The sequence below is a fragment of the Chelmon rostratus genome, chromosome 9, assembly GCF_017976325.1.
Source record: "Chelmon rostratus isolate fCheRos1 chromosome 9, fCheRos1.pri, whole genome shotgun sequence".
In the NCBI taxonomy this organism is placed as follows: Eukaryota; Metazoa; Chordata; class Actinopteri; order Chaetodontiformes; family Chaetodontidae; genus Chelmon; species Chelmon rostratus.
The window spans coordinates 20,305,694-20,325,672 of record NC_055666.1 but is presented as its reverse complement, the minus strand read 5'-3'; the positions used below and the strand labels follow the sequence as shown (position 1 = coordinate 20,325,672).

General features: G+C 40.4%; 1 protein-coding gene across 1 annotated transcript in view; it reads right to left on the bottom strand.

Annotated features, from left to right (window-relative positions):
• Nucleotides 1-19,979, bottom strand: part of LOC121611343 (ecto-NOX disulfide-thiol exchanger 2-like) — a 121,680-nt gene that overhangs the window by 1,947 nt on the left and 99,754 nt on the right. Inside the window, exons 10-14 of the mRNA XM_041943870.1 lie at nt 17,049-17,236; nt 12,557-12,658; nt 4,466-4,471; nt 3,831-3,936; nt 609-694 (exon numbers count right to left, since the gene is read on the bottom strand). Of these exons, the coding sequence (XP_041799804.1) occupies nt 609-694; nt 3,831-3,936; nt 4,466-4,471; nt 12,557-12,658; nt 17,049-17,236 (488 nt within the window). The remainder of the gene's footprint in view (nt 1-608; nt 695-3,830; nt 3,937-4,465; nt 4,472-12,556; nt 12,659-17,048; nt 17,237-19,979) is intronic.

The following is a 19,979-nucleotide window of genomic DNA, read 5'->3' as shown; positions in this document are numbered from 1 at the left end:
TGTTAATAGTAGAGGTGTAATGTAATATCTACTGTATATCTGTTTGTCTAAACACAAACTGTGTCACTATTACTGTTTTGGGTGGAAAACAGGAAGTTAGTGAAAAAAGCTCAGCGCCTCAGTTTCCTGTCTTCTGTGTCAGGCTTCAATATCAGATCATGACGTAAAAATAACACCTATGGAACATCAGTCAAACTTTACTCCAAAAGTGCAAAACTAACCTGGTGAAAGTAATTGAGAATGAGTGTGAGTGAATGTCTGAGACCACCTTCCTGTTTTTAGCCTATAGCTTGTGTGTTTACATACACCTCTGGTAAGTACAGGTATGAGTGTGGAGCAGTGCAGCTTTAAATTGATGTGTGTGTGCTCAGCAACCTTTACTGAAATAAATAAAGGTTTAAAAAAAAATAAATAAAAAATTCACACAGTAACTGATGGCTCTCGCCTGCACTTCAGGCTTCTTTGTGTGGTGAGAGACTAAAATGGCACAGCAGGACCCTGGCATACAGCAGGCCCATATGTCGGCCCTGCAGGGAAATTTAATCTATGTCAGTATGTCTCCGATGTGTGTGTGTGTGTGCGTGTGTGTGTGTGTGTCTGCCTGCTACCTTAGAGTCCAAACGCTGCAGGTAGGAACAGATGTACTCGATGCTGGCTCCAAACGGGTGGACATTAAGGAAGGTTGAAATGATCCCTGAGGATGAACAAAAAGGTCACGCGGACATGTTAATTAAACTGTCAAAATGCAAAGACATACCTCGTCACATTGCTCCAGCGTTTGAGTTTCTGTCGCCTGTCAAACGTGACTTTTAACCAGAATAGAATATTCAAGAAATCAGTTAGATTGTTCTAGTTCCTCTTGTCTGACTGAAAAACAAGCAAGGATGCATGAAGCAGCTCTTCTCAGACTCCCGACACTCTGAAGAGCCTCTTGTATATTGTGGCTCCAGATTAGAGGGAGTGTTTGATGTTGTTAGCGCTCATCAAAGGAGCGTACTATCAAAATTCTGCACAACCTCAACCAAACCATCCTCTCTCGATGCTCTGATGGGGCCAGGAGAGAAATAATCCTCCACCTTTGAGCACCGTGAGGCAAGACATCAGGTGAGATTTGGGTGGTGGGTCTTGAGACGATCGAACCAGAACCAGGACAAGAACAGGATGAAAATATACAAATAAAGGTAGTCTTCACATCAATGCAAAGATGACCTACTGAAGTAAAAAAAATCACATTATGTTGTTGACTTGGCCGAGTTCAAGAAGTCCTGTTACCTTCTGCTGTTGAGGTAGATAAAAGCCCAGGTCACTATTTTAGGAAATACGGTATTACACAAGGCTGATTTTCTCATTTTTTAGACTAAACATTTGAAAAATGCAGTGTTTTCAGGCAAAAGAAACGTCTGAATAAAAGGAGTATCTCCACCAAATTACATTGGTCCACCTATCTGGCTGACTAGGCCATAATATAGGGAAAATGTAACTTTATGTTTAAACAAATAAATTAATTGTGATTTGTGAAATTGGGGTTTTCTTTGAATATTAAGAACATTTTATCGAGTCAGGTTGGCAGTTTTGACCCTGATATCTTGTAAACCTCTTGTGTAAAAAGAGCAATAATTGCATTATTACTGTTGGTAAAACGATGGCCAAAGCTGTAATAACACACTTTACCAGTATCGAACACATGATTTGAAGGGTGTTTTCAGGAGTACAATTATAGTTTAATTCTGACTGAAACGATGCAACTCACAGTTTGCAGTTTTTACTTGTTTCTCGATTTTCTTGAAGGAAACAGTTCAGAAATTATGCAACTGTGTTAATCTACATTCACTGTGTGGAGGGAGAGAAAAGGCAAAACCCTTTGTTTTCTGATGGATCATTTTCCTTCAGGAGCCGAGCGTCCCCTTTTTTCCAGCGGCGCACTTCAACTGAGCATCAAACAAGATGTCAAGAAGAGTAATTTTGACATGAGAAGGTGCCAGGATCTTTAACCGTGCTCTTTTTCTGCTTTAGCAAAGAGCCAGAGTGGGCATGAATGGAGGACAAACACCATTGACTACCTAACTACCTGTAAGCCAATCACACAGCTACTCTGCTCTGAGACAGTGCAGGTATTTCTGGCACTGGAAGAACTGGACCCACATGGATAAACACAGAGACTGCTATCATTTGATAAACTCCAGCACAATTTGTATTTCCTTTCTATTCCCCAACAAGATGCAGCAAGTTTTATCTTTCATGCTTTGAGCCAGCGGATGTCCTTGACAATTAACATGTGAAAATGCAGCGTGGCGGAAAACATCAAGCAGCAAAATAGGACAAGGCTTTGTTTACTTCTATAAATAATGTAGTTTATTATACACATGGGAGATAGATGTTGGCCATATTTTCCATTATCATAAAGTCACATTGTGTTATGTAATCTAATGAGTAAAGTGGGCTCTTTCTCTCCTCATATCTTCCTCCTCTCTCGCTCTGATGGCTATGTAATTATGCACAGTTATTACCTCAAAGCGACTGAAGCAAATCAGAAAAATCCAACTGTGGTAGAGGTGGTATTGCTAGTGCATGGTTATGTTGTACAAGGGATGGCAAATAAAAAAAAATCAAACAACACATAACGATACAATGCAATCCAATTCAACAGCTACATTATGTAGTAAGTACTCCCTTTGAGAAACTAATTGTGTTCAATTTCTTTTGAGAGCATAACATTTGAGGCCATAATTTTTAGCATTGTGTTATTGATTTCTTTATATTCAAAGGCGTTAAGACTGTTATTTTGGCTCCTGTTGGGGTTTTGGAGGCACGATGGCCTTAATGTTCACAGCATGTAAAAATCATTTTATCATACCTTCCACCCTACAGCTGGAATCGATACAATAAAACTTGATATCCTGTTAGGGTTAAAAATTGTGTTAAACTGAATGTTCAATTCACATGTTAAAGAACAAGAGCACCATCAACATACATACATGACTAAATGCTAAAGGCAGCATAAAAGCATCAAAGATGAAGCATCGAACATAAAATACAGCTGAGCAGGTCAGGTCAGGTCAGGTGGGTCAGTTTTTAGAGTTAAGAAGATCAAGTAAGTCTACTGACATGCTAGCTTCTCTTTTGGGCTTTACTTTTATGAGTATTGCTGAGCTAAATGCTGACATCTACATGCTAACACGCTCACAACGACAATGCTAACGTGTTTACATTGTTAACTATCTTATCTTAGCATGTTAACATGCTAATATTTTCCAAAACAACTGAAATCTTATTCGTTATGCAGCTATTAGACAAAGAGAAATTTTGACCCGATGATGGCACTAGAGAAAAATTCAGACAATCAGCAAAGTCATCAGAATTCATTCTCTGGGCACCAGGAATATCTATACCAAACTTCATGGCAATCCATCTGATAGTTGTTGAGATATTTCAGTGCAGATCAAAGTAGTGGGCCAGCTGACAATCCCTACAGCCAAGCTGCTATCATTGGTAAAACTGCTGACTGCACTTGGAATAAATGACTATAAAACAACTACAATTCTGGTTTTCAAAGGCACCCTATAGCACTTTCCAGAGTTAAAAGTCTCAAACTGAGCGAAAAAAGATAAAAACTGTCATGATGTTCACAGCTTTACTCGTTGTCCCGACTGTAATATAAGTCACTAAGTTTCATTCTGCAGACACTTGTGAAACTGTGCTATTCATGAGCCCATTAACAGGTATATGTCCTGTCAAAGTAGACTCTTAAGGCTAAAACGGCTCAGCCTTTGCAGAACTCCCTGGAGAGGAGCATCAGCTAAATGCAGATGTAGTGGTGTCATAGAGCTTACCAACTAGCAGTGCATCCCTCTCTGAGTGAACAGGACTGGGAGGATTCTTCTCTGGAAGTAATTCCTTCTCCTGACTGCAGGACACCACAGATGACGCTGTTACATCCTGAGACACACAGAAAAAAAAGCCTTTTGTGTCAAACTCCAGAAATCACAAAACACTGTTGACAGACCCAAATACTGTGGCACCTCTAACACTGATGCGACTGAAAAATCTAAATAAGGCTCTGGGAAGTAACTGTGTCGCATTTGAGGGCGCACATCAATTTACATGGGAATGAAAATGCACAAAAATGTATTAATAAGCATGCAGATTGTTTGCACCGTAAGCAAATGCAAAAAAAAAAGAAAATAAACACAAAATAATCTACATAAAAAGAAGAACAAGACAATGAGTAAAACATGAAGCAGCGAAAGAATTAAGCCAGCGGCAGGAGAACTTAAATCAAAGGGGTGAAACAAAACAAGAGAGAGAAATTGCTAACGATGCTAATGATCAAGTTGTTGTTTACTGTGAGAATGATACTGTGGCATTCATGACTGCTACATCCCCAACTACTCCCAGAAAGTAGCTGAGGAGTGATATGTGTTGATTGTAGCTGAGCATCGGAATGCACAGCCATGTTTCTTTCCACCTCTTCCTGCATATCTGCTGCTTTAGCGCTACACCCTGCGCAGCGTTAATGTCTCATGTGGCAACTATGACTTATCAGCTACCAACAGCGCCCCCAGCTGCACATCTGCTGCAGTTGCATTACCACTTTTTATTACTGCTGGAATGGACGTGGTGGAAATCTTGATGTGAGTGTATGTGGCAGAAAAAGACATCATTGGCGTCTCGTACGAGTGAAGTTTCTAAAACGAGGATGCAAGGTGGCCCGGTATAATCAGGACGCAGTGGCCTTGTCTTCCAGTTCCTGTCTGATGTGAGTGTGTGCATGTATGTATCTGAGTTCCTGTAAACGTGTCTGAGTATGCTGCAGCACAGGTCCTTCATTTCCTAACCCAGTTGTGTCTGGGAGATTTATTCAAGTGACAAGTACAGTCCCTGTGATGATTGGCCTGTAATGATATGTCATGTCAGTGGAAGAGTTAAGGGAGGAAAGGGGAAGAAAGACATAAAAAAAAAGGGGGAGACGACAAACATTTAGTGTGGGGTATTGAGGGCTCAGGTTTTTCCCCCACTTACACTGACTTGATTAGCACTCTGCTCGCTGCCTCTGTCATCTCGCCTTAACGTCTCCAGCTAGAGTCAATTAGAAAAATGAGAGGAAACGTCAATGAGAGACAAGTCACCCACTAATGCAATCAGACACACCAAAACTCGCTCTCATCCCTCTCTGACTCTCTCATGCACACACACTGACACATACGAATAAACATGAACAGCAGCAGCGTGGACACTGAGTTTCTGGGGGACTTTTTCTAGACAAGTTTTGGAGACAAAGAAAAGTCAAATAGTTTATAGTCCCAGAATAGCAATCAAAGTAATTGATCCCCTGCTCTGCAATGCTGAGTGGAAAGTCACGCATGCACTCAAAGAATACCTTAAATAATTTCAGTAGAAAATGGCGCTTAAGATGCCACCCTGACATACTGTTTAAAATGATTAAAGCAGCCTCTCTTTCATGGCTTAAGGCGGCGATAACATGACAACAGTGCTGACAGGTGTATGATGAAAGATGACACCTCGAGAGCGGATTTCGGAGACTGTGGGACTGATATGGTGGCTACATTATTAAACAGATACAGAGCATTAGGAATAATACAGCGCTGACAGCAACAATCCTGCATGAATGCACACAGTGAATGAATGTTTTCATGGTTTGATATGTAATCTACCATCCGATGTAAACACTGAACTATGCTGTCATAATGCATGAGAGGAGCAGATGCCCCATATAATGTGTTAATCTTCCGTATGTCTTAGGGCATGTATGCTTGCAAAATGTTTTTCTCTACCTATTAAATGCAAAGACGAAAGGGCCTGTTAATTTCTTTGCGCTTGTTGAACACGATTCCATGAGCTGATGAAATAACATGAACGCAAGGCTTCAGTAAACACTATTTAAACCCTTCCCAACCCTGTAAAATGAGTCTAAAACACCCATCCAAGGCATACCAAAGTAAATTGAAAGCTGGAGTACATGCATGGTTCTGGTTTCTTTTGAAAGGTAACACTCTGAGGTTTTATCCACAGCAGACAGAATCACTGTAAGCTCCACTGACATTTCGTAATAGAAGTCTGAACATCCTGAGTAGAAAGTTTTTATGTTCGCCTGATTTTTTTGTTTGAAAATTGATGCTTGCAGATGCACGTCTGGGCCTTATTAGCTGGAAAACACACAAGGACTACAGCATGAAGCCTCAGCTTATTCCAAAATTGATAATAAAACCGATTTTAGAGGTTTCTCTGATGGTATGTCGAAAAAAATGGCAATTGACTATATTTTTCTAGATAAAAATGTATATTTATATTCAGGCAATCTATATTTAGGCCAATAGATTCATACCTTGTGCACATACATTATATTCATGTGTTCATGTTCTGTACTCATCATTGCAAACACTGTGTAACATCCATAATTGTACTGAATCCCTTGATTTGGCTCTAAACTAATCACTGAACTTTCCTATATCCTCGTTTGCAGAATGTCAGTGACTATATGAAGCACCAGTTGTCTGCAGAATCAGTGGCTCACTCTTTGCACGAAAGAAGAGAACGTGGCCCTTCCTTTCAACACAGACTCTTATTGGCTGTTGTTGGCTGTGGAGATGACAGGAGAAACCAAAATGTCCCCTACAAGTACATGATAACTGGAGTTATAAGAGAGAAAATTTGAAAGATTAGCATAACAACGGCTAATGTGAGATGATAAAACAGTGTTATCGATAGTTGGATTATTATGAGACTTAATATGAGTTGTTTGCTTGTTGTTGGCGTAGATTGTACCACAAGAAAACAGAAGAATCTTAGCTTTTCAACAATGTATGGCATGAGTACAAACCAAAACAGCTTTTGTGTTGGACCTGGCAGACCACTTGACACCTGTTGACCTGTGCAGCTGTTGGTGCGTTGAGAAGTACAATATTTTCATTGCTTTTTGGTGCATTTGAATACTTCTTCTGCTCCAAGTATTTTAATTTAATGAATAACTTGATAATTCTGTGTAAGTTCTCATCCAAGCTCTAATTATGAACACTTAGTGTAATCACGCTGCTTGTTGGTGGTGACAGACTCTTAATTGTTGGACCCACACTACGAGGGGACACATCTTCAAAGTCATCATCCTTGTTAGGGCAGCCATAACATTTCCAATGGCTGAGAGAGATCAGGAGAATAGAAACTTGTAAACCCTTTTGCAGCGGTGATGGCTGGGTAGAGAGAGCCGTGGTCCAGTTCTCCTGGGTTGTGCTGTATGTCGCGGCTGACTGGAGTGTGATGGTTGTGGGTAATGCATGTTGTTACACAGCAATGCAGTGTAGTGGAGGTTTTTACTTGCTGGGAAAAGAGGGGTGGGGGAGCGTGATGAAGCTGTGGTTCAACAAGCTCCAGCTGAAGCACAACATATTCCTCTTGCCTCAGTTGACCAATGCTGCTTATGTTGCTACTTGTCAGTTCTCACACTCAAAAAGTTAAAACGCTTCTGTTTATCCAAACCTTGCTGTCTCCACCCGCTGAGCTAATTTTGCTCTTGATGATTCACTTCCTCTATACACACCTCTCACTCTCAGGTTTTTCTACCTCCTATAGTATTTCTTCAATATACAAGGATGGGAATTAAAAAAACAAAAACAAATAAGATCCGGGTGAAGCAACAAGTCACTGCATTATATAGACTTCAAAACTTAGAGGTCAGTTACAGCAAATTTTAATTTTTAATTTTATTCACTTTATTGATCTTAAACTGGGAAATTATTCTCTGCATTTCACCCATCACTGTAAACACACACATGCACATGCAACATGCAGGGAACACACAGGAGCAGTGGGCTGCCGCATCAGGCACAAGCCGCTTCTCCAACCTCTAGGCCACGGCTGCCCCCCATCTATCTATCTATAGCTTAAACAGACATAGTGCTATAGCTTTGTGACAGCTACCTGCAACTTTTAGAACCTGCCATCCTTGCTTCTGATCACCAGGTGAACTGACTCATTGTCCATTTTTGTTACAGCTACTGACAGGGCTCATAAAGGTCAGTCAAGCATGGATACAGTGCTACTACATGCCTCTACTGTTGATGTCACCCGAATTATCCCAGCAGGACGCTGGTGTTTTCTCCAGTGACACGAACAGCTTGTAGTTGTACGATTGTCTCACGGGATTGTCCAGAAATAGCCGGACAAAAGGAACTGTCATCTCCTTAATGTCACCTGAGGACAATATGCTCACTGAGGTCCAGATGATGAAGTAACTACTGCTACTGCTACTTTACTGCTCTGCTTACGTGGAGAGATAATCCTCCGGAGATAAGGAAGAAGGGAAGAGAAATCTTCCGCAGCAAAACAATGGAACAAGTACAGAAACTGAACCAGAATCTACTGTCCCTGCAGAGAGAAAACCATCTTATCCTCTTTAACTGTAGTCTGTTACCAATCGGGAGTCAAACCTACATAGTAACTGACATACACTGATCTAGAGGTAATAGAAATATTGGTAAAGTTATACTTTGTTCATTAATTTCTGAATAATTTCCTTTAATTTTCCTTGGAAGGACAAAAGAGAAGGTTGATGGCAAATAAATAAGCTGAACTTCGAGCAGTTTCTGGCCATTTTTTGCTGCTGTCACATTTTTACTCTCTGTGGGCTCGTTTTTCACGGCAATATATAAGTCCTGCACCTCTATGGAAACAACACAATCATGGCGAGAAGTAAGGAGAACTCCACAATGTCTTTTGTGTCGTATAGCAGTTGTAATGCCATAAATCCATAAAACAGAGCACAGAATTCAATGTTTTTGTACAGGATCTAATGAAAGCAAAGGCTTTCTTTTTGACAAAAATTTAAATGTAGAATAAATTGATTTTGATGAAATCTCAATATTTTGAGGTTAGATTGGATTATTTTTCCTGGTGGAAGCGTTCGTGGCACATGATTTGCTAGATGACCATCCAACAATTATTTGTTTTTACAGTTTCTGTCTGTGATAAACGGTGTAACTTGGTTCACAAAGAGCATCATGTTAACAGAAAATTTACAAAGAATACATTGAGATGCAGTAGCTAGTATAGTTGGTAGTGAGGGTGTGGTGTTAGGAGATGTATAAAAAAAACCCAGAAGACACGTGGGACAGAAGCGCTCCCCTCAGACTGAGGAAGGGCGGGGATTTATAGTGGATTTTGAGCACAAGATCCTGGTGCTTCTAAGTAGCATACAGCTACCTGCTGCATTATAGAAATAGAACACATAGAAAAATGCAAACTTCCCAGAGGACCATCACTCCATGTAAATATGACATGAACAATGGGGAAAACAGTCTTTTCTTTAAAAAAAAGACCATTATAAACCATGTAACTATCCATTTATTATAATTTAATATTACAAACGTCTCAATATGCTGCATGTTGAATTGTTTGCCTGCCTCCATTGACTTTAGCACTGAAACCTCCAGGAAAAACTATTAGAAAATCAGGGACCGGTAAAATAAAGTGTTTGCAAAACATTGCTTTATTGATGAACAAAAGAGGAATGCAGTAGTGGGTAGGAGGCACTCATTAATCTATAACAGTGATAGATCAATCTCTCACCACCAGAGCACAGAAGAAGGGAAATGGTGGCCACAAAAAGCTGAGAGGAGCTAGAGTAAATGAGCTCTACAAACCCATCCCAAGAAACTGCTCACACATATTAGTTCTTAACAAAACCAGACACAAAATCCAGATGTGGCAGAAAGGAACCTACAAGAGGACTGAGGTGCGGAGGACAGTGAGGCCTCTTACAGGGCAGGGCAAACAGAAAAAAGAAAAGCTAATTCACACCGTTCAAACATCTGCAGCTGAGCGATCTCCCATCAGCTCACAGCAAACCAACTCGAGCAGCTCTGAGGATCAAAAAGATGACCTGAGAGCAGAAAGCAAGCCGCCAGAGTCATTAGGCACCACTTGACTCGACCATTTTAGTATTATCATTATCCAATTACATAGCTGATTGAACTTGAAGCTCATTCTCATGTCAGCCCTCTTCCCTGTCACCATACTGAACCACGCTAGGCCAGCCAGCAATGGAAACATAAGAGGCAGCGGAGCAGAACTGCACTCAAATAAGATCATTGTTGTATTTTAGCAGGTGACCTGCAATGAAATGACATGTGTCTTCCTCTTATAGAGAAGAAAAGCACTGAATTTTAGTATTTTAAGATTCAGGGCACTTTGGTATCGCCTGTGGTAAATTCTGGGACAGCTCTTTTACAGCACACAGTAGCAAACGGCTTCACATGCAGACAAACCGTACTCTTCAGTTGCTGTGTGTTCTCCTGTCAGCCTGACAGCAGCCTCATTAGAGTTGTTTACTTATGTCCCACACTCAAGGGCACCGGAGATCGCACACTCTTTATTTCCCATTCAAGTTTTCAAAGCATTAATCAGCTACGTTCTGGTCAGGCTTTTCTAAAATCCCCCCACTTACTGATGACTCCCAGTAACCAGGAAGAATACAGTTTATACCCATTTCCTATTTCCTGATGTATTTTTTTATGTTTGTGAAGTATTTTATGGTCAATGCACAGCATAACAAGAATGAAATGGAAGACACGGCAGTGCTGGCAATGAGCACAGCGAGGTAATTTTCCCAAGATATGCAAACACTTTCCAGTTCAGAACGACATACAGTAAAATAAATCTCATTTGGGTGCAAAAGTTCCTTCAAGGATTTTATGTGCCCTCAAACGCCTTTTACCACACAGGGAACAGCTCCATGTTGTATCTAGATTTGTGTCTGAAATAGGGACAGAAATCTCACAGCGTAAAATGTAATCAGATGAAAATTCTCTTAACATGCGTTATGGCTTCTATTACAGGCACAATATTTAACATTTCTGCATTAAAATGTCTAAAAATGATTAGACCCTTATTTTGTTGAGTTGTGTACTTATATTTTGCTAAATGTGTCCAACAATGTTCAAACCCAGAGAAGGTAAAGGTGCGCTTCATTTGGTCGCCTGTTGATGGCATCACAGCCTCTAGTTGCTACAACACCCACGGAAACACGGGAAACACCAGCTGATTTATTAGCAAGGGAGAAGGGAAGTCGGCTAACTAGCTAACGAACTAAGCTAACTACCTAGCCACAGTTGTTTATTATTGTTTGTATTGCTCACTCATGTTAGAGCCCGATTAGTCATTTTCATCAGCAATGGTGGCTATTTAACAATAAAGACATCATCAAAAGACGTCATCTTTTGTTACTGCTTTGACTGAGTGGCAGAAATCCCACACCGCGTGTTTACGGCAAATTTTCTTTTAACATTTCATTCAACTTAATTTATAATCCTTAAGACTTTCGTGATATCAAAAACCACATTTGGTACTATTTATGGTTGGCATTTACAGCAGTTTACAAGCACAGCACACCAGATTTTGCAGTTAATCAGAGCACATGTGAGCATGCACTGTAGACAGTGGCTTGCTTATTTTAACTGGAGAAGATGCAGCGTTGGCTTTTTAGACTTGTACAGGTGCGTTTGTCATAGTTTCAGTTTCAGTCAGACTTTGGATCAGAGCAGAAACCAGGTTATGTGCATACATGGCAGGAAATCAAGATTCCTTGAGAGAAATCTAGCTGAAGACATCAGATTTCCCTGGTCCCCTGATTACCTCAACCAGGTTATTTGTTGACATGTTTATTTGAGATGCATGTTTATTGGAGAAAGCCTGCTGGAACCCTGAAACTCATCACAGTTTCCTGTTCTTTCTCCCTCAGCCATATCAGAGCTGTATTAAGTTACAGCCCATGAGAACCAACTACTGCTGCCAGTTCACACTAAAGGCATTCAACATGGATTGACTTTTGTGAAGCAGCAGTTAAGTCAATTGTTCATCAACAATGCATCTGAGACAATGCATCAGTAAATGCAGATCATTTACTGTCTTCTTTATGAAAACAGTTTGTTTGGCTGCACTGTAAACAGATACTCCAGCTGCTCTTCTGTTGTATTTCTGACAGAACAGCTGCTCAAAGAGTGTTCGCTGCTTGTAGCATTAAACCACACTTGCAATCTCTGACATTCATCTGTTCTTTATTTTCTACCCTGAGTCTCAAATTATCTGTTAAATTATACAGACCTGGTCTTTTAGGTACTTCTCATGATCAGTCTTTTTCAGTTTTGAATTTGTAAAGTCACGGTTAATACCAAAGATCTTGACTACTTGTTAATTTTAAGTGCAAACTTCCATGTTTCATTTGCTGTGCTGAGTTGATTCAGGGACAAATCATTAGAAACCACTCTAAATGGCCAAAAATCTTCACTAAAATGCAGGCAGTGGTGTGTTGAATCATTTTCCCAATATGCAATATTCGTCATGCACTGAAACTCATTATGAAGTAATTTCTTTCTAACTAGACCTCAAATGAGGCACTTTTTTAAGTGTCAGTATTTCCTTTTAAACACTCTCAGACATGTGAGCATGAACACAAAGTTTGTCCTTGAGTTTGGATGTGTGTGTGTGTGTGTGTGTGTTTTCCTCTGACCTGTTGTGTGTGTGCTGTCTGCAGGTTGTGCAGTCCTGCCTTGAGGTTATGGATTTGGTTCTTCAGCTGCTCTTTGTCTTCGATACTCTTCTCAAGCTCTGCCTCTCGCTCCTTCAACTCGTCTCTCATTCTCAGCAGTTGCTAAACATGAAGACGAAGAAGAAGAAGAAAAGTGGTTAGCCCTTAATGTTCATGCTAGCCATGTGTCATCAGCGCTGAACGTCTTTCCAGCTGTTTAGACGGAGGGAGAAGAGGTTAATTTGATGCAGGGTAGCATCAGCAACACTAAGGTCTTACCCTTAACTCTGGTGAATCAAAAGGTAAAATTCCTACTGGGAAAATCGAAACTGTGGACTCCCTCGTGAGCTTTTTCTTTTAATGTGATGCTGAACAATTCATCAGTTACAGTGGTGCTGTGCAGTTTGTGTCAAGTGAGGTGAAAAATGAGCACTGGTCTGGAGACAGGGAGCGAGGGAGTGATTCAGCTGGTCAGTAAGGCAGACCTGCACATAATGAGCTCCTCTGCATATCTGCGACCTCATTCATACTGAGTATTAACAATACGTTTCCTGCATATTCTATCTAGATAATGAATGATGCAATTACACCCTAATATTTTTACATTATGCATTGTTATGGCCGGTGCTCTGTGTGAATCATGTTTTATTTTTGGAATGTGCTTGGCATTACAGGTAAGAAGACAGGTGGCTGGAAAATACCACAAATCTAGTAATCATATGTGGCACTATGATGGTGGTGAGGTGAAGAGCTGCCTAAATCATGGTGAAATTACTGGGTTTGAAAAAGGGAAAGTAGAGCAAAGAAAGTTAACTCACACACTGAGGCAGTTTCAAAGTGCGTCACATATATTTAATTATTGGTGGGTTGTTGCTGAAGATCAATACACAAAGCCTTGTGTTAATGAATCTGAGTGAAGCTTGTAAAGGCAATCTGTACAGCAGGTGAGGGGGTATGAGCAGAGAACAGAAGCCTGCCAACTGCTTCTCCAAGTCCCCGTCATGATGCAGAGAGAATTCAGGTAACAAAAAATGCAACTAAAGCCCCCCCAACTCAGGCCATAATCCAGATGACATATTATTATCAAAATAGATTGTATCATAGATTGTATCTGCAGTGCCTTATACCTAATGGGAGGATATTATCTCAATAAGGACACCCCTTTGCAGAAATTACAGTTACATCTTGCTGCCTCTGAGATTCTGAGGTCATACCATAATGCAAACAAACAACTTATCAAATTGAGCACATTAAGGCCTGTCAGAGGAAATGCATCACAGAGAAGCTTGAGGACTGATAAATGGGGTGTAATAGTGTAGGCTTTGTCTAAAGAGGTTATTATTTAGCACATTATTAGATATAAGCCCAAAAGCAGAAAATTAATTTCGAGGCTTGACTCAAAACACTCAAATCAGAACAGCGGCTGCAGAACTGGTGCACAATTTGTTATAATTTAGACTTGGTGCTGAATAGACCATTGGCATGCACCAGAGGCAAATTTCCACATGTGCTCTGCGGCCCTCAGAGACTGAACCTTGTCACAGTGATAAACAGAAGACTGTGGCTGCACTGCAGCTCCCTCGTGTGAATGTCTACGTGGGAATGTGCAGCATTGGAAAAACAACAGATGTGCTCAGCCAACCTTTCATAGGTAAATATAATCCTATAAATGCTAGCATTTGAGCTTTTGGTATTACTTGAATTAAGGAAAATGTGGTTGATGAGATTTTGTACTCAAAAGGGTTGAGAGAAAAATGCTTTTCATCGCATGAATATGTTTTGTATGTAAGCCTTCCTTAGCTTGTCATGACACGGTAGTAAACCACAGTGACATACGTATATACTATGCTGTGTATAAAAAAAGGCTCCAGCAAAGAGAAGTTTACTTTATAGGGTGTTACTAGGAAGGTACAGGGGAATAGGCTGAAATAGGTTAATATATACATTTTCTTGTAGGTTTCCAGGTGGACATCAGTTCTCTGCGGCAGATCAAGTGGCATCATGGACGATGTGCGGCACCACAGAATAAATGTGCCGGTTACTGATGAACCTGTTTACCTGTGTTTATGGAGCATTCCACAGCTTTACCAGTCTTTTGTTGATCCTGTCCCAACTTAGGTACAACAGGCAAGCAGATGCAGGTACATTAAATAAATATAAGCAAATGATCACGTTCTGTTTTATTAATGTTTTGTACAGTGTCTCAGCGTTGTTGGAATTGGAGTTGTGTTTCAGTCTTTTGAAGGCCAGAGAACAACTACATTTTAGACTGGGGAAAAAAAACGTGCTCAAATTATTAGTAGTTAGTGTGATTAAGTGCTGGAGACACATTTAAAAAATGCACTCCGTTAAATGAGATGGATGAGAAAAGCTCCTCTGCCTTGAAAACAATATTTTCTCTTCGTTAAAGGAAGAGTAAATGCAAGCCGGGGCTATTTGACAACACAGCAGGTGATCAGAAAAGTGGACTGCCGCCTGAGGAAGTGTTTTCTTTTTTCAATTGGATTACTAAATGTTCCTGAGGGTAATATTCTATTAAATATGGCCTAAAGCTGTGGCTCTCAATGCTGGTCCTCAGGACACAAAGACTTACTGCTTTTTTCATTTTAGCCATTTAGGGTATCGTCTGTCTAAATGCCAAACTCTATTGCTCAATCATATAACAACAAATTGATTCACGTCCTGGCCCCTCCATAAACACACGCCTGCAGCTACCGAATGCTGGATCAGATTAGAGTGCAACAAGCCTTACTGTAAGTAAAAGCTTAGTTTTTCATACATACCACCGAATGATCAGGTGACACAATGGCAGGTGTGAAGGTAAATATATGATTTACTGAGGCAGAATGACAATTCTACAGAGAGGCAGGGAGTTTGGGGGGCATCAACAGACTACATTGCAAAGATGAATATAACAACAACATACTGCAGTAATTCAGCAACATAACAGATCGTAAAATTACATGGGTCTAAAGGGTAAATATAAGTTAGTGTATGATTATGACTGACAGAGAAAATAACATCAAAGGAGGCAAAATAGATCATGCATTAACACTAGGCCTGAAGCTAGCTATTACTTTCATTATCAGGGAATCTGATGATTATTTTCTCAATGAATGGATTGTTTTCTCAAAAACGAGCAGAAAAAAAGTGAGATACACTCACTACAATTTCCCAGAGCCCAAGGAAACATATTTAAATGTCTTGTTTTGTCTACAATCAAAAGATTTTCAATGCGCTAACATAGAGTATGACAAAGAAAAGCCACAGCTCACATTTCTGCTCGAAAAATCTTAAATCCTGAAGTGCTGGAAATATAATTACAAAGCAACAGCCTCCTACATGACCAGCATTACAGCCCCTACACAATCAATGTCCACCCACACAGATGCTTTCACTTAATATACCCTTTAAATGCACCTAGAAGCAGCCAGTTTCATTGCCTTATGTAACTCAGACAGGCCATAACCCTGATCACTGACATCTCTGAAGCACAATTTGACAACCGTTGGAAGTTTCTGCAGGGAACATTTTTTTTTGCCTCATCTTTCAGCTTAATTTTCACGAACAAATACTGTTCATCCCTCCTGTTGCTGGACAGAAAGCCTCGAGATCATTCATTCTTTATGTGAACTGCTTTTATACTAGTTTCAAAGCGTACTGACAAAGGCGACAACCTTTGGTAAAAACTGATTTCTCTGAAAACAACTGTCTCAGCTTTTGCAATGTCACGGCCCTGAGGCTGACCAACAGTTTCTCAGCGCAGTGAGGTCAGATCTGATCTTTGATTGAGTCAGTGATTCTGTGATAACCCAAAGCTGCTTTAATTTACTCTAAAACATCCCTCCGCTCCCCATGAGTTTACAATGTCATTTACAGCTGCTTTAACAGCATACAAATTTAACTCCTGCTGATTGGAACCATGCAGAAACCGGCTGAGGTTTGTCGTCACGCCCTGTCAAGGCACCTCCTGCGTGACTATGATGGGGCTTTTGTTTTGCTTTCCTGATAAGTGAATAATTTCCAAGTATGACTGAGAGAGGATAATTTCACCTGCTTTCATGGCAAATCAACCTGTTTCGAGAGTGTTTTGGAATCAAGTGACAGTGCGATTGTCGAGCGACGTCTTATTATTCTGGTAGCAAGAGAAATCTCAAAAGAGGAAATGATACAAGGAAAACAAATTGTATTTTCTGCTTGCTTTGGAGGGAAGAATAGACTCAAACGCAGCACTAAACGGCTTGTTCAGGTGGATATTCGCTGCAAGGTAGAGGTTATGACTGTATTGACTTTGACGCTTTTTTCTATTTTGTTTCATATTGACTCAGAATATAGTGCTCATTTTAAACTTCCTGCATGTGTCAAAACAACTGAGCGTAGTCATCTGTTCAGTGCTCTAAACTGAAACGATACAAATCCGGTCCATCTTTGTAAAAGTGTAGTTTTAGCACAGTAGGAGCAGAGCAGCACCATCTTTTACATTCCCAACCTAACATATGATGTATCTGATTACCTTCTGCATGCCTTGCAGGGCCTGCTGCAGGAATCGGAGCTGCTGAGAGTGTGTGTTGCCCTCCTCACTGCTGATTGGTTGGTTCTTGCCTTGCTCCTGTTTGAGCATCTCCGCCTCGTTCCTGTAGGCGTCCAGCTGGCAGCGCAGGGAGTCGTTCTCCTCCTTCAAGGCCTCTGCTTGGGAAACACCTACAGATTCAGACGGAACACAGACAATGACCCATTATTAGAGTGCAGAGGAAAGAAGGTAATCTATCTAGTCTCTGTCTGAATGCCAGACGCTATTGTTCTGTAAGCTCAGAAAAAATCTCCCAGATCAGACATCAACAACGAGCACAAACATAATTCTGCTGTTTGAAAGAAAGCCAAGTAATATTTCTTGTTTCTGTGACTCTGACTTCTATTTGAGATTTATTATCCACTGGTAACTGCCACATTAAAGCATGTGTTGAACTCATAAAAAGCACACACATTCACCATGTTTTCACTGTAATGTGATATTATCAAAAGTCTTTATTCTCTTACCTCATACAGAGGCATTAAAATACCATAACATTTTTCATGATGATGACGTGGAAATTAATTCTGTTTAATCTCCATAACCGGAAAAGTGTAGAGAAATCCCCCAGAGGCTTTTTTAGACAAAGACTCATTCTCCGCCTTTTACATTTCTCAACCAAATGCAGAGTATGAGAGCCTTTAAGAGATGATGTTGCCATGCAGGCACTGAAATACAATCCCTTTTGAAAAGCGCCAAAAGTGCCTTTTATCTCTAAATAGGCTTTTGACTTCAATAGGATTCTTCTTTTTCCTATTTTTTTTTCCCACATTAACTTTTCTGAAGAAATTTAATTCACACACTGACCTCAGTGCGACAGAAAGCAGAATAAATCTAAAATCCACTGTTAATACATTGATAAATATCCAAAATCAGATTTTTAACTACGCTCACAGGTAAAGGTTTGGCCCATACAAAGGCTACTACCTATCAAAAATCATGTCGGCTTCAGGTCTGCCTTAAAACACTCCTGATGAAGCCTCAGGGCACTCAGACCATGTGTGCTCCTAGACAAACGTGGACATGGTCGATTTTAGCTCGTAAGATGTGTTTTCACACGACGTTGGAGGACAAAAGTGTTTATACTTCAAGCAAATGTCTGCAATCAAAGGCAGAGTCAATCATAGACGAGGGGGACGTGATGGCGCACATTTCACCTTCCCTCCTGGAAGACATTCATGGTGTTGCACTTGGTTGTAAACATGAAAAGCGGCAGGAATAGTAACAAATGAAAAATGAGAGTTTGAAGAGGAGCTCACACCCTGGCTCATCTCTCGCTTCCTCGCAGCTAATCCGGTGTTGGAGACTCGTGCGGCAGGATAGTGTTTCCGAAGCCGTTCCGCTGTCCGGCAAACACTCCTGATGGAGCGTACTGGTGCCTTTAAGCGTTTGTCAGGCGCTTGAGTTAAATTCAGCACTATTACATGAGCTCAACTCTGAGCTTACCATCTGCTGCTTGAATCAAATCAGCTGCCTGGAGACCACGCAGTCTTTCCCTTTATTTTCTTAACCTATTTATCCATATTGGGTGGCTTGATAGCTCACCGGTGCAATGATGTGCACCTGTAGAACCTGCAGCACAGATAATACAATCATTTGTTTTTGTTCCACCATGTTAGAGTATGTTCTAGAGTACCAAAGACAGCTTCAGTAATGTTTTAATCATGCTGTTTTTTAGATATCAAGGTTTTTCTTGTGTGTCTTCATTTCTATTTTCTGCTCAGTTCACACAACTCTTAGACGAGCAGGTCACGTGTCAGAAAGACACCCAGTAACAAGATGACTAATATTTCATCCAGAATGGTGCCAATAACTAACAACCACAGACTGTATAGAAAAATGATGATGAAATGATGATATAGATTAGATGGTAGTGATATCCTGAATTGTGTTCAATTTCACCACCATGATCCTATATTAGGATCCTGTCCTATATTATCTTTCAACTGCATATTTGAAAGCCTGTCATCATGTGTGATAAGAAACACTTTGAAAGAAATTAGTTTCTTTTCCTTCTCATGCTATGTGCCGAAACATGACGAAATGACCGATTTATGAAAATAGAAAGATGGATACTGAGACTCCATCTTGTGTGCAAGCGTGTGTGTGTTTGTTTTCTCCCTGCAGTGGTGAGTGAGGCAGGGAAGGAAGGAGTGAGGATAGTATTGATTATGAGGTCTTATTATCTTGCTGCCCAAGGAGAGGCGGTTTGGCCAGATTCTTCCCCTTGAACTTTCCCTGAATTTCCCTGGTGACGAATATTATCAACACAAACACGCGTATCTGTGCACATTCAGCAATACTAACGTTACTCCCTTTTTAATTTGATTTTTTTTGGTGGCATATCAGATTTATTATTCCACTGCAGTAATAATAACAAAGCATCTCCCAACATGAAGCTGAAAGGGCGCGACTTTTCTTCAGAGAAGAGATTTCCGAAGATTAGCTCCATTTCCTGCTCTATTTATCTCTTATTGTGTTGCCTGGTTCTAATATCAGATTACAGCTTCTTCTCTGATTCTCCCTCTCTGCGTTTGTGCGTGTGATTTAGGATTCAATGATCTGCTTTGTGATAAACGGCTGTGATGCAACTTTTGTGCAACCGGTTTGACTGAGCATACGCCGTCTACAACTACTGTACTTACTGATTTATTACTTTTCCCAGAACTTACATGAGCTCAGCGAAAAACTGCACCAATACTGTGCTCCAGAGAGGAGAATCAAATGATGGTGTGGGTCAAAAATTCACCTCCACCCTTTTAGGCCATAACATCATTTGTGACTTGATTTATTCAAGTATAATGCAGCTGACATTAAATGCACCCAACAGTAGCCAAATGTATTCAGTGATGTAAAAACTTATTTTGCCATCTC